The following is a 25,500-nucleotide window of genomic DNA, read 5'->3' as shown; positions in this document are numbered from 1 at the left end:
CGTACGGTCGGAAGTCGATGACGCTGAGAGCGATAGAACTGGCATCTGCGCTGGTTGCTAAGGCCCCGTCTTCCTTTGAAAGTCCTTCGGTGCCCGTGGCGGGATCTGACTAGTGACCGAGACCGAGGAACGGACTGGTTGGAGGACAGAGTTGGATGGTGAGTGTAGTGAGTTGCAGGAAGGGATGAGGGACGGCGTATGGGCGGCAATGAGCGAGGTCGGCACGGTCACCCGGTGTCGCTTTGTCACTGCCCGCCCCTCCAGTGTCACTGACCACTGACTCACTGGTGCTTCCGCCCACCCCACCCTACTGCTGCTCCTCTGTTATTTCCCCCTCCCCAGCTGTTGACCTTTATTATCATCCCTAATGAAAACTCCAGGTAAGCCCATTTTGTTCTAGGATGCATGCTGGAACTCTCTCCCTCGCTGTCAAGGCTTTTACTGGTATCCTACTACCACACCCGCACCCCGATAGCCACGCACAGCCCAGACTTCTCTACCGCCCCCCACTCAGCTAATTCGCTCCCCCTCCCTGACACACTTCCAACCCTCTCAACGTCCGCAACTCATTTTCTAATTGGTCATCCTCTCCCGCCCTCACTCCACTGGTCACCTTCTGACCCCTCATTTCGCGCTCCACTCTCTGCTTCCCCTCAGCACCAACTTCTGCACTGCCCACCTTCCCTGGATGAGGAATCTAAATTGTGTCAGTAATTAAATCCTATCAAAGATATCACTGGATTGTTCTATTCTTTTACTGGTGTATTTTTAGTTTGCTCATTCTATATACACTGGAAGGATGTGATTTTTCCATTTCCTGTTGATGTACAGTATATGTGTAAATTCTTAAATACAGAAATGTACAGAAAGTCTAATGTACAGCAAATTGGAAATTATTCTGAACCTGAAGGTGGCTGTATTACTTGGAGGTTTTATGCATGTCATGTCTTACTATGAGATTTTTTTGGCCATTACATGTTAATCCTAGGTCTTAGCTTTGAGCAGCCAATGTGATGTAATGGAGACCGTGATGAAGTTTTAAAGTTTTGTAAAAAGAGGCTTATTTCATCACTTGTTTTTGTTGACCGTAATATTGGAACAGGGGAAAGGGACCCATTTGACAGTCTGCAATTACCTAGTTGATCTTGTTCTCTAGTCAGTGAGAGGTGAGGATGGATGTGTAGCGCGACTGGTAAATGCGTTAAGGTATGTGTTGAAATCTCTTGGAATGAATTCAAGCATGTCACAATCTTATTGATACGATACATAACTTGGCATGCTGATGAATTTATAGTCTGTGATGTAAGTCTGAATGGAGTAACTGATGTTGCTGTTGTGTAGTCTTATCAGAACATTCTTATCTGAACATTCTTACTATGAATGTTTGATCTCATGGGAAGAATTCCAACTTGTGTTCACACAGAATTGTCAATGATGTGAGAAATGGATTCATGTTTTCTCAGATTATAATATTAGGCAAGCACCTGAAAAAAAAACCCTTAGATGTGTATATTAGGACAGAAATTATCTGCAACAAAGGTAGAGTGATGAACAGATATGACAGTGCTCAACCTGGGAACAGTATTGTTGGTGATGTCCTTTAAAATGGTAGTACTTGTATCAGAAAGGAGTTTTTCTTTGGATTTGTATTGTTTCAGATAATGAAGAACCATACTTTCAATGTGGGAAATGGGAGTTATAATTAAACACCACTTTGTCTGGAATATGTCATTCAATTTGGACAGTGAAGCTTGTGGAATTACAGTACCACTTGAAGGCTGTCACATTGTTGAGCTCAGCCAAGGCACAGTAATGACAGGAGAGATTTGAAGTTTAATTTTTGATTTTCTTTTATCTTCACTCTTCCTTTTTTTTCCCTTCATCATACACTGCTCTCATTCTTCATCGTTCATTTGTTCATTATGTGCCATGTCATATGATGTGGGTGATCATGGTCTTTCTATGACCATGATTGTTCTTGGCAAATTTTTCTACAGAGGTAGTTTGTTATTGCCGCCTTCTAGGCAGTGTCTTTACAAGATGAGTGACCCCGCCATTATCAATACTCTTCAGAGATTGTCTGCCTGGCGTTAGTGGTCACATAATGGACTTGTGATATGCACCAGCAGCTCATATGACCATCTACTATCTGCTCCTGTGGCTTCACGTGATCCTGATCAGGGAGCTTAGCAAGTACTACACCTTGCAGGCTAGCAGATGGAAGGAGGGCCTTACACCTCCTTTGGTGGAGACATATCTCTGCACTGCCACCCTCATTCTTAACAAATGTATCGAGCCAAGACCAAGGAACAGTTTGTGGACTTCAGGAGAGGGAAACCAGAGATACATGAGCCAGTAATCACCAATGGATCAGAGGTGGAAAAGATCAGTAACTTCAAATTCCTGGATGTCACTATCTCAGAGGACTTGTCCTGGACACGTCATATAAATATAATTGGAAAGGAAGCACAACTGCACCTCTATTTCCTCAGAAGTCTGTGGAGTTTTGATATGTCGTAAAAACCTTGGCAAACGTCTATAGATGTTGGTGGAAAGTGTGCTGATTGGCTGCATTACAGCCTGGCATGGGAACACCATTGCCTTTGAGTGGAAAATCCTACAAAGGTAGTGGATTCGGCCCAGTACATCATGGTTAAAACCCTCCCAACCATTGAGCACATCTACATGAAAAGCAGCATCCATCATCGAAGATCCTCACCACCCAGGGCATGCTGTTTTCTCACTTCTGCCGTCAGGTAGAAGATACAGGAGCCTCAGGACCAAGTTCAAAAACAGTTACTACCCCTCAATTGCCAGGCCCTGAACAAAAGGGGATAATTGCACTCATGCGACAAACAAGAGAAAATCTGCAGATGCTGGAAGTCTGAGGAACACACACAAAATGCTGGAGGAACTCAGCAGGCCAGGCAGCATCTATGGAAAAAAGTACAGTTGATGTTTCGGTCCAAAACCCCTCGGTAGGACTGGAGAAAGAAAGTTGAGGAGTAGATAGGGTCTCTTTATCTTGTTATTTCATGCTTGTTTTTTGTAATTGCATTTGCACAGTTAGTTGCCCATTGATCCTGTTCATGTTCTATAGATTTGCTAAGTATGCCCGCAGAAAAAGAATCTCAGGGTTGTATGTGGTGACATGTATGTACTCTGCTAAATTTTACTTTGAACTCTGAACTTTAACTTCCATACTCATCTGTCATTTTGTTCATTGATGTCAGTTGGTTTCCCCACAGATTAATGATTTATATTTATTTTTTCATCAGTTTTCCCTTCCCTAACACTTTATCTTTGTTTAATTCCCCTATCTCCACTGCCATTTTTTCTCACAATTAATGGCATTCCTTTGTTTCCCTACTTGCCTCTTTAAAAATGTTCCTTATTAATCAAGCTTTTGGTGACCCTTTGTCACTTTGACCCCCAGCCATTTGCAGGAGGTACCATAACATTAGGACAAGAACAAAGGAAAAACTTTGGCTTGGCATTTTCATATTGTTCGATTGCACTCCTGCAAAGGATGTTATATATTAAAGGCACCAGAAAAATCCAGGTCTTTGCTGTTGAGGAGGCAGATCCTATTGAAATATATATCCATCATTTATTTCAACATGTATCAAGTTCAAGTTTATTGCCATTCAATCATACACATGTATAGCACCAAATGACACCAAGGTGTTCAACACAGGTCATATAACTCACACACAGCACATAAAGTAATATTGCTACAAATAAATTAACAAATAATGAGGTGCATTACAATATACAAATAAGGTGCTTTTAGAAAGTAAATAGTATAATGCTACTGGCTCTTCATACGTTATGAGACCTGAGTGGTGGCAGGGAGTTCAGTGGTCTTTTGTGGGAAGAAGCTGTTTCCTATCCTAACAGTTCTTGTCCTAGTGCTACGGTACCACCTGCCTGATGGTAGGAGGTCAAAAAGATTGTTGGATGGATGGGAAGTATCACTGACAGTGCTAAGGGCCATGTGTGTGCAGCACTCCTGATAAATATCTCTAATGGGTGGAAGGTCGACCTGATGATCCTCTCAGCAGACGCCTGGCAATCCTCGTGTCAGACGGTGATGCAACTAGTCAGGACACTCGATGGTGCTCCTGTAAAGATTGGTTCAAATGGGGGTTGGGTGTGGGGGGGAGCCTCACTCGTCTCAATATCCCCAGGACGTGGAGACACTCCTGCGCTTTTTTGACCAAGAGGTGATGTTGAGAGACCAGACAATCACATAATGATGAAGCACTTCCAGAAACTGTGCTCCTAACTCTCTCCACGGAGGAGCCATGTGTGTGCAGTGCGGAGTGGTCAGCCTGTACTTTCCGAAGATCCACAATCATCTCTTTGGTTTTGCCAGTGTTAATACTCAAGTTGTTGTGCTCACACCATTTTACCAGCTGCTTTACCTCCTCACTGTACAGTGTCTAATCGTCATTGTTGATGAGGCTAACCATCAGACCTATGATCTTTCTGTACATTGAAGTGTACTCTATATTAAGAAGGAATCTTGATCCTAAGACCTTGCACTCTGTCACAGTTCACTTCAGTTACAGTCAATTATTAAAGTTCTCAATACAATAACATTTTCTGTTAAACTGAAGATAAATAATTCTACTGACTGAACTTTTGACATAAAGTGCTTTAACAGATGAGATTTGTTCCTTGCAATCACTTATAATTTGCACTCTGCTCCTTCATGTTATGTGTAAAATCATTTTGTTTTCCTGTTTCATTGTCATTTTACACCGTGAGTTTTGTCACTTGATTCTCTGCTAGTGCTGGACCTGAGGCCTGTGTGGACTTTTTTTAGGTGTTCTCTGGATCCTTTCCCTGCTAATTTTACCTAACAAAGTGCTTTAATATAATCATAAATCCTTGGCCACTACTTTTAATACTATGATTAGTGAGGTACACTTTTGTTAAAATATTCTTTTCCCATTCCATACACTTAGATTTTCCAGTGGTACATTTATTAATTTTCTCATTGCACACATCAGTTTTGGAGTTCGTTCACTGCTAAACTGGATGCCAGGGAATTTGCACTTAATTTGGTTGTGTAGTATTGAATTTTACACATGATGCATATTCTTTTAATGTAGTAACTTGATCTACCAAATTAATGTCTTTGTCCTTGGTGAAAGGGCAGTCATGTTTGAATGAAATGAATGAAGAAGAATGCTTGCTGTAAATTGACTATGTTGCTTTTGTAGGCATGTTGTTGATACTTGATGGAATTTACAGGTTGAGGCAGGAATTGCTTTGTTTAATTTGGTCATTTGGGTCATTGTGCATAATCAATAAACAGATCATTTGCTTTGCTTTGGTATATGCATTTTTATCCAGGAAAGCTGCATCGCATTTCTCTTAAACCCAAAGAAACTGAGCACAAATTTAAGTGTGTTTGTGATCAATCAACATGAGCAGCAGAATGAATAGTTTTTTTGTACCTTTTTGTATCATAAGATCATAAAATTGAGTATGAGGCAAAGAAATCTAGGAGAATAGATCAGTTCAAGGGGATAAATTGATATAACTGCAGGTGCTGGCAATCTGGGATGAAAATAGAAAATATAGAAAATGCTCACCAGGACAGGCAACGCCCGTGGAAACAGAAACAGAATTAATAAGTCAGGTTGGAGACCATTTACAGAACTGAGAAGGTGAGAAAATAAAGCAGATGCTCACCTACCACCCCACTAACCTATGCATCCAGCACATAATTCTCTGTAACTTCCACCATGTCTAATGGTATCCCAACACCAGGTTCTCCCCCCCCCCACCCCACAATGAGTACGTATTTTGAAAAATAATTAAGTAGGGCCAAAAGAGAGCAAAAAATATTGAGGTAATGTTCATGGGTTCATTGTCCATTCAGAGATCTGATGATGGCAGAGGGGAAATAGCTGTTCCTGAAATGTTGAGTGTGTGTCTTCAGGCTCCTGTATCTCCTCCTCGATGGTAGCAGTGAGAAAAGGGCATATCCTGAGTGATGGGGTCCTTAGTGATTAATGCTGCCTTTTTGAGGCATTGCCTTTTGAAGTTTTTCTTGTTGCTAGGGAGGCTAGTGCCCATGATGGAGTGGCTAAGTTTACATCTTTCTGCAGCCTTTTTGGATCCTGTGCAGTGGCCCCTCCATACCAGGCAGTGATGCGACCAGTTAGAATGCTGTCCATGGTACATCGGTAGAAATATGTCTTTGGTGACATGCCAAGTCTCAACAAACTCCTGATGAAATATAGTCGCTGTCATGTCTTTGTTGTAATTGCATCCAAACGTTGGGCCCAGGATAGATCTTCAGAGATGTTGACATCCAGAAACTTGAAACTGCTCACCCTTTCCACTGCTGATCCTTTGATAGGACTGGTGCATGTTCCTTCAACTTCCCCTTCCTGAAGTCCATGATCAATTCCTTGGTCTTACTGAGTGTAAGGTTGTTGTTGCAACGCCACTCAACCTGCTGACCTATCTCACTCTGGTATGCAAAATATGTATATATCACCAAATACTGCCTTGAGATTCATTTTCTTGCAGGCATTCACAGTAGAACAAAGACGTACACCAGAATCACTGAAAGACTACATACAAAGACTGATAAGTAACCAAAGTGCAAAAGAAGACAAACTCCAAATAGATAAATAATATCGAGAGCTTGAGTAGTAGAGTCCTTGAAAATAACTCCATAGGTTGTGTTTAATGATCAGTTCAGTGTTGTGAGTGAAGGTGTCCACACTGATTCAGGATCCTAATGGTTGAAGGGTAATAACTGTTCCTGAGCTAGGTGGTATGGGACCAATAACTCTTCTACCTTCTAGACAGTAGCAGTGAGAAGAGAGTATGGCTTGGATGGTGGGGTTCCTTGATGGTGCTTTCCTGTGGCACCACTCTTTGTAGATGTGCACAATGGTGGGGAGGGCTCTTTCTGGGATGAAATGGGCTGCAACTATCACTTTTTGTCGGCTTCTTCATCCTTGTGCCCTGGTGTTTTCATACCAGGCTGTCATGCAACTAATCAGGATACTCTCCACTGCATCTGTAGAAGTTTTATAGAAGTCGAAGTTTTAGATGACTTGTCAATTTTGTGCAAATGTTTAAGAAAATAGAGGTGCTGCTGGACTTCTTTCTTTGAAATGGCTTTTATGTGCTGGTCACAGGACAGATCATTTATGATATTGCCCAGGAATTTAAAGTTACTCTCTCTTGTGGGGATGATGGTGTTAAACGCTGTGATGTAGTGGATGAAGAGCATTCTGGTGTATGCATCTTCACTGTCCAGATGTTCCAGAGCTGAGCGAAGACCAATGAAATAGCACCTGCTGTTGATCTGTTGTTTTGGTGGGCAAATTGGAGTGGATCCAAGTCACGCCTCAGGCAGGAGTTAATATGCTTCATGATTAACCTCTCAAAGGACTTCATCACAATGGATGATAGTCATTCAGTTAGGTTACCATGTTATCCTTGGGTATGTTTGGAGCCTGCTTGAAGCTGTTGGTGCCTTGGACTGCTAAAGCAAGAGGATAAGGTAAACACTCCAGCCAGTTAACTAGCACAGATCTTCAGTACTCGGTCAGATACACCATCTGGGTCAGATGTTTCCGCGGTTCACCCTCCTGAAGGATAAATTCTTGTGCCGACCTCAGAGACTGTATTCACACGGTCATTGGGAGCTCATGAAGGTACCTCTTGTTTTGTCCGTCAAAGCGCACATAAAGGCAATGAGCTCATCTGGGAGTGAAACCTTTATTCAAGGTTCAAAGTAACTTTATTATTATACTACCCTGAGATTCATTTTCTTGTGGGCATTCACAGTAAGTACAAAGAAATACAATAGAATCAATGAAAAGCCGCTCACAAATATGGACAAGCAACCAAAGTGCAAAAGACAACAAACTGTACAAATACAAAACCAGAAAAAATAATAAATAAGTAAGCAATAAATATTAAATCTGAGCAATAGACTCCTTTTCAGTGAGTTTAGACCTTGTGGAATCAGTTCAGTGTTGAAAGAAGAAGAAATTGCCTTTAAACTCATGAGACAGTATAGGCCATCAACTTTTTGCTGTTGATGTTTCTGTAGCAGGCAATTTCTTTTTTACGAGGTCAAGATGCTAGCTCGACGCGCAACCCAGCACGGATGGAAAGCGTGCCAGGGGAGCCGGCCGGGTTCGAACTCGGGAGCCTTCGCTCTGAAGTCTGGCGCTGATGCCACTACGCCACCAGCCGGCCAAGTTCAGTGTTGGGTTGAGTGAAATTTTCCTCTCCGGTTCAAGACCTTGATGGTTCAGGAGTAATAACTGTTCTAAACTTGGTGGTGTGGACTTGAGGCTCCTGTACCACCTTCCTGATGGCAGCAGTGAGAAGAGAGCATGGCTTGGATGGTGGGTGTCCTTGATGATGAATGCTGCTTTCCTGAGATAACACTCCTTCGCTTCTTGTAGATGCGCTCAGTGGTGGGGACGCTTTACCCATGATGGACTAGGCTGTCTCCGCTACTTTTTGTAGGCTTTTCCCTTCAAGGGCAGTGGTGTTTGCAACTAGTCAGTATATTCCCCACTGTGCATCTACAGAAGTTTGTCAAAGTTTTAGAAGACATGCTGAATCTACACAAACTTCTAATAAAGTAGGGATACTGCCACACCTTCTTTGTAATGAGATTTACACCTTGGCCTCAGGATAGATCCTCTGAAATGATAACACGCAGGAATTTTTATAGTTGCCGACTCTCTCCACTTTTGATCCCCAGTGAGGCCTGATTCATAGACTTTCAGTTTACTCCTCCTATAGTTAATAATTAGCTTTTTGGTTTTGCTGACATTGAGTAAAAGGTTTTTGTTGTGGCACCTTGCAGCCAGATTTCAACTCTTTGTATGCACGTTCATCACCACCTTTGATTCGAGCAAGAACAGTGGAGCTGCTAGCAAACTTAAATAAGGTATTATTGTCATTTATGCCTTTTGGTTTTGCTTTGTATGAGGTGATGGCATTCAACCCTTACCACAGTTACTGCACATCCTTCTTTGTTTCAAGTTTGGTCTGGCATTGCCACTACGTATGTGAAGTCGCTTTCCGGAATTCGTACCTGGACCCTTTGCACCTTCCTGGGTCACCAGACTTGAAAGACATCGATCTAGCCCTTACAAAACTCTCTGGGCTCTGGTTCAGGAGCATTCTGAATGATTTTGTGGGTAATTCCGTAAATGTGCCTGACTATATTCCAAATGTTAAAGCTAAGTAGGTGATCATAGCAATTGAAAGTGTAGTTAATTGTTTATTGTTTTCTTTGTGTTGAAGAAGTGTAAAACATTGTATCAGGAGAGTGAGATTCTCTTGGATTCTCCTGTACTCCCCTTTTCCTGGAGGTTTGCTGTGTGAATGAAGACAGAATTAATTTCCCAATTATAGCTTCCGTGTGTCTCGGTTTTAGTCAGTCAGAACACCTGGGAGTTCATCTGACTTTATTCCAATTGAAAATGAGCAAAATTTAATGACAGTGGAGTATGAGTGCCTGATTGTGGGCAATTGATCTACTGAACAGTGCATCTGAGCACAGCATTCACGTGCTGGGCAGGCACTCTGCAATGGCATTTTACTTGCGTTCTTTTGCAACCGAAGAATAGCTGATCAACCATGTGTAATATTTTGAAATCAATTTTCAAATGTGATACAATATAGTTAATTAACTGAGTTAGCCGTTAACTTCAGCAGTTATTCCTATCTCCAAGCTGTCTAATACATGATAAGTGGGAGATGTTGCATGCTTTTAATATGACCACCAGTTAGATCAGTTGCTGCTGCAGGTTCATAGCTAAATACAGAAGTGTAAAACTTGCATTTGTGCAATTTTTCACTTTCTCAGGATATCTTAAAAAGCACATTGAAGCACATTCTTGTTAAAGGAAATGAGTTAAATAAAATTTCAAAGATGTTAATTCGAAAATTGAATGTTTATCAAGGGAGCAAGGAAGGCGTCCCCATTTCTGTTCTTTTAATTCCACCGTAGAAAGGACGCAGAACCTTGAGTTTGGATATTGCACTTGAGTGTTGCCCTGGATAATGTGGCCGAGGACGAGTGTGTACAAGGGTTTAACTTTGAACTGAGTATGCTGCAGTTTAATGAAAGCTTCCTGGGAATATGTTTTGTTATCTTGGTCCGTGTGGAACGCTGTTTCATTTGCTGTATTCAGGTATGGCTGAAGTCTTATTTCGTAAGGCTATCCTCTGCGCTAGAAATAGCTATTTATTTTAATATTAAAATTTTCAGATATGAGTAACAATGCATTTCATGGTTATGATATTCTGGTACATGCAACTTTTTTGGTCAATGACATGTTGGGTGTCCTATCTTTTAAGACAGTTTAAAAATAAATGTATAATGCTGTAACTGCCTATTTTTCTTCATGTTTTATTTAGGTTTAGCATGACATCTTGTCTTTTTATTCTATGTTTCTATTCAGGATCCTATATGCTGTTGTCCTGCCATCTGCAATGGTTGGGGTGCTTAAACTTTTAGTGTTCCTTTTTAAAATTGTGCCATTTGCCTTGTATTATCTTTATTCGTATTTCTCTGTCTTACTTTTCTGTGTAAAATTTTCTCTTGTATGTCAGTGCATCTATTTGTCACTCCCCTTGAAGTGCTTTCTCTGGTGTTTACAGTGCTGTCAAGTTTCATTTTCAAATTTTATCATTGTTTTCATTACAAACCACTGGAGACTTAGAATTTTTCATTTTTTATTTTTGTTTTGTTTGAAGTGTTTAGATTTGGTTTGTGTTCGAAATTGGGTCGTTATGGAATCCTTGGTTATGGGAGAAAGTTAAGTCAACAAATGCATTAACTTCCAGTGAAATAAATGTGAAATCATTAATGGTAAACTCGCATAATATTAACTTATTCAAATTTATTTATTGTAGCTTGGTACCTTTCTGCAAAAATAATACACCTCTCTGCAAATCTCGAGTGTGTGGCAGAATATTTACTATTAGTGTGAAAAGTGCACCAAGTTTCATGGAGAAGGTTTCATTATCTGCGTGATTTGTGAAACATGGTGATGAATCATTGACTAAGCATCTTCTGTTCCTTTTTTGCTTTTAATTACAGATATTATAAATAGTATCTATCCTGCTCCACAAGTCAGGGAGAAATGCCAAGAGGACAGGAAGTAGACTGCATCATGCTCTTAGACCTTCACTGAAATAATTTAAATAAAAAAAATAATCATTTACTCTTGATCAGTTCCCAGTGTGCTATAATATTGCTGTGATGTAGGTAGTTCAGTGAACTGAGAAAAAGGAACTTGCAGCTGCTGCCATGGCCCATCTGCTTAACTACAATACAAACAGAGTTTAAGACTCCTTGTTTATATGAAATTAAAAACTTATTTAACATCTTTAAAATAGAGGTAATTGACTAACTCGTCCATCAGCTGCTGCTAAGTGTCTGACATTGAATTTACACACAGAGCTTGTATTGTAAATCTACCCTCGGCTAATGGCATCTTTTTCTGGGAAAATAGTCCCGTATTCACTGAAACCTGCTAGAATTATGATTCTTATTTGTACTGCCTCATTGAAATTATTTAAATAGATACTTTATTCTAAAAGTGATTGTTGAAAAATAGCCTCTACCTAATTTCCTATCTATTGCCATCTGATATACCAGAGGAAGCATGTTCTGGAGAGACAGGGTAAACCTTGTTTTACATCTGACATTTTAGTTGTAAATTAATGCCAATCCCTGCACATGTGCCAGTTACATCTGTGTAAGGCTTATTGATAGTTGTCCAGTACACAAAGTGCTATCAAAGCTTAAGTTAGCTTTGCAAAGCAAATTTGGCAGGGAGTCGTCCTCGGTGTACATTTTGAGAAGCTTTTGGACTTGCATGAGCAGATGTTGGGGCTTTCTGTAAGAGCCAATATCATTGGCAGAAATGTTGTAACTAAACTTCTCCATACAAAATATCCACAAATATATCATAATGTGCAATACTTATCAAGCATCTTTCAAACTCATTTCCGAGTCTTTTTTAGCTATCTCTGCCTTTGTTCCTGTGTAATTATTGCATAAAGGCTACCACCAGTGACTTCTTTCTCTTGCTTTTCCTTTCTTTTTTTTCTTTTCAAATCTTTTTATTGTTATACAAAAAAAAACATGAGTACATTGAAGTAACAACACTTACAATGTCTCAAAAAAGACATTATCTTAAAGATTGAAAAAAAATTTTGTGATAACAAAAAAAACCTACTAAGCAGAAAAGTGAGGAAAAGAAAGAACCCATTAGGTGTACAACCCCGGAGCCATGCATCACACAAAAAGCTTCTAAAAATAAACATCAAACCGCCAGCAAGAAAAGAAAGTATACTAAAAAATTTACAATTAGATCGTGGAAAATTTCTATCAATTAGCTCAAATTATAATAACGAGCAAATAAGCCCCATCTTTTCTCAAAATCAAATAAAGGTTCGAAGGTTCAACTTCTAATTTTCTCCAAACTAAGACATAGCGTCACTTGAGAGAACCGTTGTGACAAAGTGGGAGCTGATGTATCCTTCCACTTCAACAAAATGGCCCTCCTAGCTATCAATGTAACAAATGCAATAACATGTTGGTCAGACACAGAAATACCATGAATATTCTCTTGCCTTTCCTTTACTCCCTCAAATTGATTCTGCATCTTAACCTGCTGAGACAAGATTATTTCTCACTTTTGCAGTGATCTGTTGCTTTGACAAGTCCACTTCACCTCATTTTTCTTTCTTCCCAAGGTGTTAAGTGTCCTAGGTTAATTAGTTCTCAGAATAAAATAGAGAATGTTCAAAACAAATGGCAGGCCCAATCAGTATCCATGGAAAGGTAAAAAGTGTTGTCTGAGAAGGGGTCTTAAACTTGTTATGTTAACTGTTTTTCTTTCCACTAATATTGCCAGAGCGTCTGAGTGTTTCCACCACCTTGTTTTTACGATTTCCAGCATCTGCAGCTTAATTTTTTTTTCTGGATCTTAACCATGGTCATCTTGCAATGACAGCTTTGTGAAGGCGATCAAATCACTCCCATTTGTGTGTTCAATTTGTTTATCTCTTTGTGCATGCTGCATACATTCAGGTAGAGATCTCTAAATGTTGACTTTGCCAATTTGTTTGCAGTTTAGATAAATCTTTGGAGGCTATCATCCTTTTTTAGTTTGGATCCTACTCATCATACTTTCTCAGTGGCACCACTTTCCTAATCCCAACTTTATATTGGTGCCCACATGGGTCACAATGGCTAGATTTTTTCCCTTCCCCTTAAGTGCCTCTCCAGTCAAATGAGACAATGCTCCCACTTAAGATTCACTTTACAAACCTTAATGAGCTGCTGTCATGGTGCTACTGTTCAATTGCTTGTCTTCACTGTTTCTTGTTACCTTTTATTCCTTGAGGTGCATTTTTCTAACTACAAAATAAGAGCAGAAGTTGAGGTCTGCATGCACTATAATGTAAAGGCAAAAACCTCTTCTTAGCTTGGCCTCTTCCATCGTACAGACTTTAAGATTTATTCCTAAATGTAATTTTGTGGTGGAATTGTAGTTCCACCACAAAAGCAACAATTTTCTTTGGTCTTTTGTGCAATGTAGTTCTGATGTCATGCATACTCACTGGCCTCATGATATTGTCCACCTGAAAGTTTAACTTCATGAGCTTCACTGCTAACAATGTTGATGTCAGGAGACTTCAAGGGAGTCATGCTAAATGCAATTTGTTTTTTTGTTTTTGCTGCAGGTTGCATTTGAAAACAGCACATCATGAGTATTCTCTCTCTTGATTTTTTTTGCAAGTCATCAGCCCAGCTTTTAACAGTTTCCTTAATTTCATCTTAATTGAATGAGATGTGATCTCCAATAGACTTCAAATGAAAATCCACTCAGCAATACTAAATATTGTATGGGATAATATGCGTAATCCTCCTCAAGCATTGAATCATTTCATCAATATATTCAATCTGTTTGGATGGTGGGGAAATCTTCCAGGAGGGAATTTTTCAAGATGCCTTTGGACAAGTAATGCCAGAAAATAAATCCATGAATGTGAATCAAAAAGAGACGGGGACCATCACTGGTAAGCAAGACCAAACTCTATCTTTGGAGGGACAAATTTTCATTTGTTTAATTTTTTTGTTTCCCTTTTAAAAGTAATATGAAACTTAAGTATAATTATAAATGACTGAACTTGGAATGATGTTAACTACTTTATTCTCCAGCCGATGGTTCTCTTGTTTTCTTCTTTTGCCTACACTTTTAAGCATAAAATTAACGCATGGTATATTTTTTGGGCAAAGCCATTGTACAAAATACTTTTAATTTTAAATACAACTCAGTGATATTGTATATTAGCAGATCTTATTGAGACAAACATTAGAATGGGAGCAGTAGTATCCAGTGCTCCATTTAGTCTTTGGAAGTGGGGAGAGGCAACAAATCAAGGATTTGGAATGAAAGCACTTCTTTTCATTAGAATTGAATGAGGTAGTTTTAATGTTGGAAGTGTTTTAAAAGATGATTCAAATGATAAATCAATACAGGGACATGGAAAAGATTACGGATATAGGAACCATAAATGGTTTGGTATAAGAAGCAAAGTTTTTGAAACTAGTAATATTGAGTTCCAATGATATCTAGCAAAGATAAGTATGATGGAATGGAGGATTTGGTGTTGGATAATTTGTGTACAGCAGAATTATGAAGGACAGAACTTGGGGATGGAACAACTGCTTTGCTAGAGTAATCATATCTGGGGTTGATTTTTCAGGGATAGTGGTTTCTGCATCAGTAAGTCTTTAGTGGATGAATATGGACAATGTTGGACAAAGTAGATATAGGATGTCCCCATATTTAAAAGCAGGTTAAATTGCGAGCCAATTTGCTGAAAGTTTACTAGCATGTCAGCCCTCTCAAGAATCAAACAGGGTAATTTTGTCTTGGCAGTGTCGAATGGAATTGAAAAACACTACTGCTCATCCAGCCCATGACATAGTGGTTAGAGATCAGAAGTCTCTTTATAGATTTGAGAAGTAGGAGAAAAGGAAGGAAAAGGTCAAAATCGGAACCAGTATATTTTCTATATATATTTTCTATTGGTGTCAATTATTAGAACCATGACTTTAAATCTTGAGAAAATCAATGTCAAGTGTTTCCTCTGCCTGATTTCCTCCTCCAAATGAGTGACATATTTTGGGGTGCTTCATGCTGATGACATTTGGGTGGGCAGAAGAAAAGATATTGCAAGAGATTTACTCACCTTGTTGGTATAATTCATAGAGAAACCAACATTTTAAAATTAATTTAAGAGATACGTCAGTGGAAGCAGCTTTTGATGGAGTACTTGTGTTATCATAGAAAGTGATTTTGTGGGTTGAAACTGACGTGCTTTCACTACTGTCCTGGAGCAATCTTTTAAAGGTGGGATGGCCATTGTGCACTATCTGCCACTGGTTTTGAGCTTGCTCCAAGACAACTAGAGACCAGGTTGAATTGCAGGAAATATAATACATGTTTGTGTATCTATGTACACAGACTATTTGCATACTGTTGCCTTCAGATGGTTCTTATCATATTTCCCCACTGCCTTTTGCAACAAAGATGTTAGAGGTGGCCTTAATACATAAAGAAGATCATATACCAGAACAGCAGAAACTTTCAGTCTTGCTGTTGTATTACATCCAACTTGACTAGCAATTTGAACAGAAAGCCACAATCTCAAGAATGGTTTTGGAGTGATAAATTTTAGACAATTTATACTATGTTCGGGATATTATAGATGTAATGAGTAGGATGTGCCTCTTAAGTGCATGTAGTTACCAGTGGAAGGTGTAATTCTTGCAATAATCACAGAAGCAAATTCTTCATGGTAGGAAATAACTTGGAGATATTCAGCAGGTCAGGCTGCATCTTTGCAGAGAAAAATGGTTAATTTTTCAATCAGTGACTTCTCATTAGAGAGTCAAATGAAAAGCTAATCTGATTTTTGAAGTTTATCCAACATCTGCAGTTTTTTTTGCTTTTTATTTAACATGGGTTAATGATGCAAATGCTGTAATACTTAAAATTTTCAGTAAGTCTTTGCAGGCTGGCATTAGGTGAAACAGAACTTAGAAGACATGAGGTTAATTTTTTTTTGTAGCAGATCAGGCATCAACTATGTAGTGGAAGGTTTTAAATCCAAAAGTAAATACACGTGTGGCTTAACATGTGGAATTAGAGATTTATTGTGCTGCATGTGCTAAGCACTTGATAGAGAAGTATATTTACATTGTACACCATTTCCAAACATTGGTTATGCTTTTGTACTCTAACAATGTTGTGTAACTTTTAACTTTTGACCTATTGTAACTTCTATTCCCATGTCATTAATCTCACTTTAATTCTGGAAGCAACTTGCCCATTTGGTGCAGCGTAGTAGTGTAATGGTTAGCACAACTCTGCTACAATGCCAGTGACCTGGGTTCAATTCCCACCACTGCCTCTAAGAAGTTTGTGTGTCCATAAGGGTGTTCCGGTTTCTTCTTGCATTCTTTCCCTTTCAATATTTTATTAATATTATAAATTGCATGAATACAAATACAAAATTCATAAGGATACAAGTAAGTAATACGAATTACATTACATTTAAATCACAGTAATATGATCACAGTATCCCATATTCCAAATCAGTCATGTAGAAAAAAAATTAAATTATGAAATAAAATAAAATAATTATATTTTATTTAAAAAATCTACTCCCACTACCAAAAATGAGCTGGTTGGTTAAAAAAAAAGAGAAGAAAAAAAACCTTACCATATAATAATAATATTATAATAATAATGGCAGATCCATACTTTAATAACAGTTCAAAGATTATGAAAATAACTCAGAAAGGGTCCCCATAACATTAAAAAATCATGTTTAGAATCAGAAATTGAACAACAAATCTTCTGTAGATCAAGGCGTAACATAATATCAGATAGCCATTGAACACGAGTGGGCGGGGCGGCCTCCTTCCACTTGAGCAAGATCGCCCTCCTGGCCATAAGAGACATAAAGGCCAATACCCGCAAATTAGATGGCTTCAATTTTGTAGCACTATCCTCATCAATACCAAACATAGCAGTCAAGGGATTGGGCTTAAAAATAACATTGAAAAGTGCAGAAGAAGTTTGAAATACATCTTTCCAAAATTTTTCAAGGCTCGGACGTGTCCAAAACATATGAATTAATGTGGCCACTCCATTAGTACATCGATCACAGTAAGGGGAAATATCTGCGTAGAAACGAGAGAGCTTGTCTTTAGACATACGAACTTTCTGTACCACTTTGAATTGTAATAAAGAATGACAATCACATAATGATGAAGAATTAATCAATTTTAAAATAATCTTCCAGCTCTCTTCAGATAGGAAAATCTGTAAATCCTTTTCCCAGTCTCCTTTAATTTTATCTAAAGAGGCCTTTTTCATCCCAACAGCAGACCGTAAATGTAAGATATTGAACGGTTGTCAAAGGATTTCAGATTAAAAATTGTATCTATTGTATTCTTATCTGGACTTGTAGGAAATGTATGTAATTGAGATCTTTAAAAATCTCTAATCTGTAAGTATCGAAAAAAGTGGGTATTGGAAAGGTCAAATTGGAAAGTTGCACAAAAGAGAGATTTCTTCCATCAAACAAATCCTCTTCTTGCATTCTAAAAGCATAGAGATGGATCAGGTTAATTGGTTACATGGGTGTAACTGGGTGGCGCAGGCTTGTAGAGCCGGAAAGACCTGTTACGTGCTATATCTCTTTAAAATATTCTATCCAGGTTAATCAGATCTGCCCATCGTCCAGTTGCAATGTTGCTTAGATCTCTCCCCAACCCCCATTTTTATAATACAAAAGAATTACACTGCAATAGTTGATCCAGCGTCCTTTTTTTTTAATTGATTGTCCTGTACTCAGTTCTTTCCTGACAAGGTCGTCATTTTTCTTTGAAGATTTGCTGTGATGAGGTAGAGCTCAGAACTTAACACCTGAAGAATTTAGTCCTGCTTTACAGACATTATGAAGTCATTCTGCAAAATCTCTGTGGAGTAAACACCATAGAAGTGGCATAGTACGGGTGGCTATGTGGTTGGAGAGAAAGAGTACAGCAGGAAGAACTTTGGGTTCTTGGTGCTGGTTGAACTGCATAGAACTGGGTACTTGAAGGTTTAATGGTGCTATGATGCCAGTAGTGTGGATGTTGGGACAGATATGGGGGTATTGAGAAATACTCTCCATTACAGTATTGGAAGCATTCAAAGGACCATTGAGTATTGGGGAAAAATGGTGAGGAACAAATATGCAGTGAAATGTAAAAACCAGAGAGTGGAAATAACTGGGGACTTCAACTGACCGAAAATAGACTTGGAGAACCCAAGGGGTAGTGAGGGAGAGGAAGCATTGAAGTGGGTTCAGGAGAATTTGATTCACCATTATGAGGAGGCAAGGAAGAGGAGGCATTGCTGGATTTGGTTTTGTGGAATAAGGTCAGGTCAAGTGGAGAGGGTTTAGTTGGTGAGATTTTGGCAACAATGCTAGTCTTTCCATGAGATTATAGCTTTAGGAAAAGAAATTGATGTTTCTAATGTAAAATACTAAAAGGGAGCAGGGTTATTTTCAGTAGAATGGAAGAAGATCTGACATGAGTAAATTGTAATTGAAGTTTGGCAATCAAAATTGTCAGTGATTAGTGGGTGACCTTTAAGGAGTTGGTCCAAATTCTTTCTCATAGTCCCTGGATTTCTGAAGAGATTGATTGAAAACACACCCAAGAACTAGGCTGACTCGGTACGAAAAGGAAATAAGAGAACCAGAGAAGGGAGAAAAGAATAGTTAAAAAAAAAAAATAAGTATTCAAAAGTCATCTAAACTCTGTTTATTGTAAGAGTGGAGATGTGGCTAATTTGGGACCAAAAGGTAGCTATAGGCATGACTGAAGTACTGACCTTAATATTTTACATTGGTCTTTATGAAGGAAAATGATGCTGCAGAGTGTCAGTGAAGGAAGTGTTTATGAAACTGAGTGAAAAATGATAAAGGGGATCATACTTGATAAAGTGTAAGTACTTAATGTAGTGAGCTACCTGGTCCAAGTCGGATGGGTCATAATTTGCTGAGGGAAGCTGTGATTTATTTGTAGAGAGGTTGCCCATAATTTTGCCTGTGTCTGTAAATATGGGAATAGTTTATGTTACTGAAGGATTGCCTATGTTACAAACTCACCCAGATCAAGGCAAGTAGTCACTTGGATTGATTAACGAACTTCATCATGAATTTGTAAAAGGCAAATTACATTCAGTTGACTTGATAGATTGTTTTTAGTGAGATAACATGGTTAGTGAGGGAAATGCTATTACTATGATGTAGATGAATTCTCAGGAACTATTTTACAAAGTGTTGTACATTAGGCTAGTAGTGAAATTGAAACCTGTAGGAGAACAGAAGAGCATAAATACTAAAGGTAAGACAAGTAGTAAATAGTTGTTTTTGTCTGTACCGGTGGTGTTCCCCATTAGTTTTCTTAACACTTCATGACTTGAGCTTTATAAAACTTAGAAGCACCATCAACAGTGAGGAGATTTCAGAGATGAAATTGGGCTGATCTAATGGGCAAATATTATGGTAGTTAAAACTTAAAGCAGAAATGTGTTCTAAAAGGGCTATGGGAACAATCTTGAGATGCACAGTACACTCAGTGGTTACATTATTAGATACCTCTTGTACCTAATAAAGTGGCCACTGAACTTAAATTCTTAGTCCTCTGCTGCTGTAGTCCATCCACTTTAAGGCTTTGTGCATGGTAGGTCATGTTTGACCAATCTATTGGAGTTTTTCGAGGAGGTTACCAGGAAAGTGGATGAAGGGAAGGCAGTGGATATTGTCTACATGGACTTCAGTAAGGCCTTTGACAAGGTCCCACATAGGAGGTTAGTTAGGAAAATTCAGTCGCTAGGTATACATGGAGAGGTGGTAAATTGGATTAGACATTGGCTCAATGGAAGAAGCCAAAGAGTGGTAGTAGAGAATTGCTTCTCTGAGTGGAGGCCTGTGACTAGTGGTGTGCCACAGGGATCAGTGCTGGGTCCATTGTTATTTGTCATCTATTTCAATGATCTGGATGATAATGTGGTAAATTGGATCGGCAAGTTTGCTGATGATACAAAGATTGGAGGTGTAGTAGACAGTGAGGAAGGTTTTCAGAGCCTGCAGAGGGACTTGGACCAGCTGGAAAAATGGGCTGAAAAATGGCAGATGGAGTTTAATACAGACAAGTGTGAGGTATTGCACATTGGAAGGACAAACCAAGGTAGAACATACTACAGGGTTAATGGTAAGGCACTGAGGAGTGCAGTGGAACAGAGGGATCTGGGAATACTGATACAAAATTCCCTAAAAGTAGCGTCACAGGTAGATAGGGTCGTAAAGAGAGCTTTTGATACATTGCCCTTTATTAATCAAAGTATTGAGTATAAGAGCTGGAATGTTATGATGAGGTTGTATAAGGCATTGGTGAGGCCGAATCTGGAGTATAGTGTTCAGTTTTGGTCACCAAATTGCAGGAAGGATATAAATAAGGTTGAAAGAGTGCAGAGAAGGTTTACAAGGATGTTGCTGGGACTTGAGAAACTGAGTTACAGAGAAAGGTTGGATAGGTTAGGACTTTATTCCCTGGAGCGTAGAAAAATGAGGGGAGATTTGATAGAGGTATATAAAATTATGATGGGTATAGATAGAGTGAATGCAAGCAGGCTTTTTCCACTGAGGCAAGGGGAGAAAAAAACCAGAGGACATGGGTTAAGGGTAAGGCGGGAAAAGTTTAAAGGGAACATTAGTGGGGGCTTCTTCACACAGAGAGTGGTGGGAGTATGGAATGAGCTGCCAGATGAGCTGGTAAATGCGGGTTCTTTTTTAACATTTAAGAATAAATTGGACAGGTATATGGATGGGAGGTGTATGGAGGAATATGGTCCGGGTGCAGGTCAGTGGGACTAGGCAGAAAATGGTTCGGCACAATCAAGAAGGGCCAAAAGGCCTGTTTCTGTGCTGTAGTTTCTATGGTTTCTATGGTGTCGTGCATTTAGAGATGCTCTTTTGCACACCACTGTTGTGCATGGTTATTTGAGTTACTGTCGCCCTCCTGTCAGCTTGAACCAGTCTGGCTATTCTCTGACCTTATGGAAGTCGAATCCGGATAAAGTCACCGTATAAGTACAAACTCTATTCAAAGCACCCGGGGCTTATTCAGTTAGTTGCTCAAACAGGAACAGTCTGCCTGTGACTGTTCCTGCCCGATCCACCAAACTAACTAACAGTTCCCTTAACAACACAGATATATTTGTTCAGATACCCCCCCCCCCACATAAGACAGGCTGGAGTCAAAGTTATCCATTACATGACAGCCCCAAAAGACACATTACAAAATAGGCATAATGGACAGAACATACAGAAACAGGCTAGAGTGGTCCTATCTCTACGCATGAGTGCACAAGGAGATAAGCATCCTGAAACGCTAGCTAGCTACCTTCAAGAAGAAATATGGCTCAGTATGGCTTAGCATATCTGTTACCCAGACAGAATATAAGGTGTTGTTTCCGTCTGGGTAGCCTCCAACCTGATGGCATGAACATCGACTTCTCTAACGTCGGCTAATGCCCCACCTCCCCCTCATACCCCATTCGTTACTTATTTTTATACACACATTCTTTCTCTCACTCTCCTTTTTCTCCCTCTGTCCCTCTGAATATACCCCTTGCCTATCCTCTGGGTTCCACCACCCCCCCCCCCCCGCGGTCTTTCTTCCCGGACCTCCTGCCCCATGATCCTCTCGTATCCCTTTTGCCAATCACCTGTCCAGCTCTTGGCTCCATTCCTCCCCCTCCTGTCTTCTCCTATCATTTTGGTTCTCCCCCTCTCCCTCCAACTTTCAAATCTCTTACTCACTCTTCCTTCAGTCAGTCCTGACGAAGGGTCTCGGCCTGAAACGTCGACTGTACATCTTCCTAGAGATGCTGCCTGGCCTGCTGCGTTCACCAGCAACTTTGATGTGATTAACTGTATACTTTTACTTTACATTAGATGCTTCACATTTGCTTCCATTAAATCCCATCTGCCGTTTCTCTGTCCATTTCTGTAACTGATTTCTATTCTGCTATATTCTTTAATATCCCTCTACACTGTCCACAACCCTATTATTCTTTGTCTTGTCTGCAAGCTTACTAATGCACCCATCTATATGTTCATCCAAATGTTTTACATACATCATAAACAGAGACCCAGCTTTGATACCTATGGAACAACAGTGATTATTAACCTCCAGCCAGAATAGCATCCTTCCATCATTACCCTCTGTCTTCTATGGATAAGCCTACCCTAAATCCAAATTACCAAGTCACTGTGGATCACATACTTCTCAAGACCATTAGATATAGGAGCAGAATTAGGCCATTCGATCCGTCGAGTCTGCTCCACCATTTCATCATGGCTGATCCAGTTTTACTCTCAGCCTCAATCTGCTGCCTTTTCCCCATATCCCTTCATGCCTTGACCAATCAAGAATCTATCAACCTTAAATAATGCATAAAGACTTGGCCTCTGCAACTGCCTGTGGCAAATAAGCCACTCTCTGGCTGAAGAAATTCCTCCTCATCTCCATTCTGAAACTCCTTAATCTGCTGGAACAGGCAGTCGTGAAGCACATTGTCAAATGCCTTATGGTCCATATAGAGAACATCCACTGTCCTATCCTCATCAATCACCTTTGTTACCTCTTCAAAAAAAAATCGAAGATGTAAGATGTGACCTGTCATGCACAAAGCTGTGTTGGCTGTCCCTACTGAAGCCATGTTTTTCCAAATGTATGTAAATCCTATTTCAAAGAATCATTTCCAGTAGCTTCCATGCCACTTGTATAGGGCTCACTGATAAATTCCTGAATTATCCTCATTCCTGTCTTAAACCTGAAAAAAAAATTACCTGAAGTTTTCTGTCTGGATATTTTCTATCACATGATATGTTTATGAATTTAATCATTTTCCTGGATTTTTCTTATATCAAAAAGGCCAGGTTCTGTGAACATGCATCTTTGCATGAAATGTGAAATTACGACTTTGCTTAATGTGATGAGATACCCCTGATAAATTTCTGTTCCTGTTACCAGATGTGTGCAGCAGTGAGGAGTTGCCTGAGGTAGAACTTGTGAGCTTGATTGAAGACCAGCTGCCCCAGTATCACCTGCAAGCAGACTCGCTCTACTTCTATCAGAACGAGGACTGGGAGCAGACCTCTGAGCATCCTGAACATGCATCTAGTGGGCTTTCTCCCACCCAGGCTGAGGAGGCCTTCCGTTACATGAGTAAGTGACCTGGTCATAGTAACTTTTCATTGAATGATTTATTGTGTCAGTTTAAAAGACAAATAACTCATCTTGTGGGGGAAGAATTAAGTCAATAACATTCTTTTTCTAACCTAGCTTCCAAGTTACGGTATGTTTCTCACCTCTCAAATTTGGGGGTGATCATAATTATTGCATGCACACGAAACAAACTAACCTTTGTTGCACTGGTGGGTGTTGAGTTATAAGGTGTTCCTTATGACTTCTTAAAGCAGTTTAAAACCAATGATGTTTATCTGAAGGATTGAAGTATATAATAATCTTAGACTATATTTTAGCCTTTAGAATCACACAAATGATTTGATAGTGACTGTGTAATTTCTTGTAGCTAGGTAAAGACATTGTCATGGGAACTTTTATATTCTCTGGGATTGCCACAATACTTTATTAGAAAGATGGCACCTTTACATTTCCACCTCACTAATGCATTGATTTTGTCAGCTGATTGTTTTGGGGCTAAAGAAACCATCAGAAAATAAGTTGTTTTGCATTGCTTTCAAATATCTTAACACCATTTCTTGCTGTAGCATCGTAAACTTCTTCATGACGTTGGACCTGATACCATGTACCTTTTTTGTGCAAGGCCAGCAGGCTGATGTAGAATGGAGCCATGACTTGTCTATCTGAATTAAACTGTTAATTATCCCTTTGTACTGTCTGCTTAGTATTTACTTGTGCTCTAATTGTCTTTTATACTAACTCTATTTAGTCTGTCCATCATAAAAAGTATTGATAAAATTTTTTTGGGATTGCTATAGTATTGGAAGCAATCTAAAACTTGATCTAATCTGGTGGTGATAAAATGCATTCAGAATTAAATGTAGCTGATGACAAGAACTCAATTGTTGCATGTGCATGTATATGGAATTTTTAAAATTTCTGGTAAATATCCACTTACCATTAAATCTGCAAGATCCCGTTAACCTATTTGATGACAAGCAGGGTAGGATTAAATAATCCTATCCAGTATTTGCCAAACAGTATCATATCTGTTTATTATCACATTGAAGTCAGTGAGAGATTTCTATTTGTAAATTCACTGCCATACTTTTCAGTGTTACTATGATGTCTCCACTTCAGAAATACTTAATTGGTCATAACTTAACCTGGACCCTCTGAAAACAGTGTTAAAGGTGCTATATAAATGCAAGACTTTCCTTTTAAGTAACCCATATCCTTCCAAATCCAAAATAAAAATTCAGCAGGTCACCATGCCAGATTTCCAGCTTTAGTAGTTTTTCCTTCCAAAATTTGTCAGGTTAGTTGAATCACTTGTGCCTATCCTTGACTTTTACAACAAAGTTAATTTTGCAGTGGAGCAGATTTTTTTTTGATCACAGATCATTATCAAGGACTGTTTCCGGTAATGTCTGAGTGCAAAATCCAAATAGATGAAGTCTAGTGACCCCTAGTGGCGAGCACACTTGTCAAAAAGCTATAACTAGGCTGCAACTATACACTAAACTTGTTTTCCTTTGATTACAGCCTTATTGTGTTAAAATGTTTTCATCCATCTTCCATATGTAACCCCACATGTTGAAATTGTACCAGATCAATCAAATTTGATGTGTGAGTTGTTTAGAATAACTGCTGTTCCTATGGAAGGCTTAAGAATAGGAGAGAGATTTCTTGTAGAGGCCTTTTCATTACACAGAAACAAGTTTCAATTCACTATTTACTTGAATACTTTCTAATGTGAATTGTTCCCTTTTTAAAAAATAAGAGGCATGCTCTCTATTCAAGTAGAAGATCATGTTCCATAAACTTGTACACTATATACTATGACAAAGAAGGTGCATTGCTCTTGGTAATTCCAGCTGGAAGTAGCAAACAACATTAATGTAATACAGTTGTCACTGACATTTACGAACCATTCCTAATTCCTCCCCACCTTCAAATACTAATGTGATGGATGGCTACGAACTCTCTATGGATGCCCTATTACTTTTCTATAGGGTTTAGGTACTGTATCAACAAGGAAAGGTATTGGATTTCCAAGTCAGGTCATTGTGAGCTTTAGTACTTTCCAACTGCCAATTGTCCTTGACCCTCTGGTTACCAGAAAC

General features: G+C 39.2%; 1 protein-coding gene across 3 annotated transcripts in view; it reads left to right on the top strand.

The window, feature by feature from the left end:
- Positions 1-14: 14 nt before the first annotated feature.
- Positions 15-25,500, top strand: part of LOC140199369 (trafficking kinesin-binding protein 2-like) — a 104,167-nt gene continuing 78,681 nt past the window's right edge. For 2 of the 3 annotated variants that reach the window (XM_072261336.1, XM_072261334.1), the window contains exons 1-3: positions 15-158; positions 13,771-14,106; positions 23,201-23,395. In XM_072261336.1, the coding sequence (XP_072117437.1) occupies positions 14,052-14,106; positions 23,201-23,395 (250 nt within the window). In that variant the 5' untranslated portion in view covers positions 15-158; positions 13,771-14,051. Of the gene's footprint in view, positions 159-283; positions 381-13,770; positions 14,107-23,200; positions 23,396-25,500 lie in introns of those variants that run through there. The other variant, XM_072261335.1, reaches the window with a different exon arrangement.

This window comes from Mobula birostris, chromosome 6 (assembly GCF_030028105.1).
Source record: "Mobula birostris isolate sMobBir1 chromosome 6, sMobBir1.hap1, whole genome shotgun sequence".
NCBI classification, from domain to species: domain Eukaryota; kingdom Metazoa; phylum Chordata; class Chondrichthyes; order Myliobatiformes; family Myliobatidae; genus Mobula; species Mobula birostris.
The sequence above is the reverse complement of the archived record's forward strand: the minus strand, read 5'-3'. Positions and strand labels throughout refer to the sequence as shown.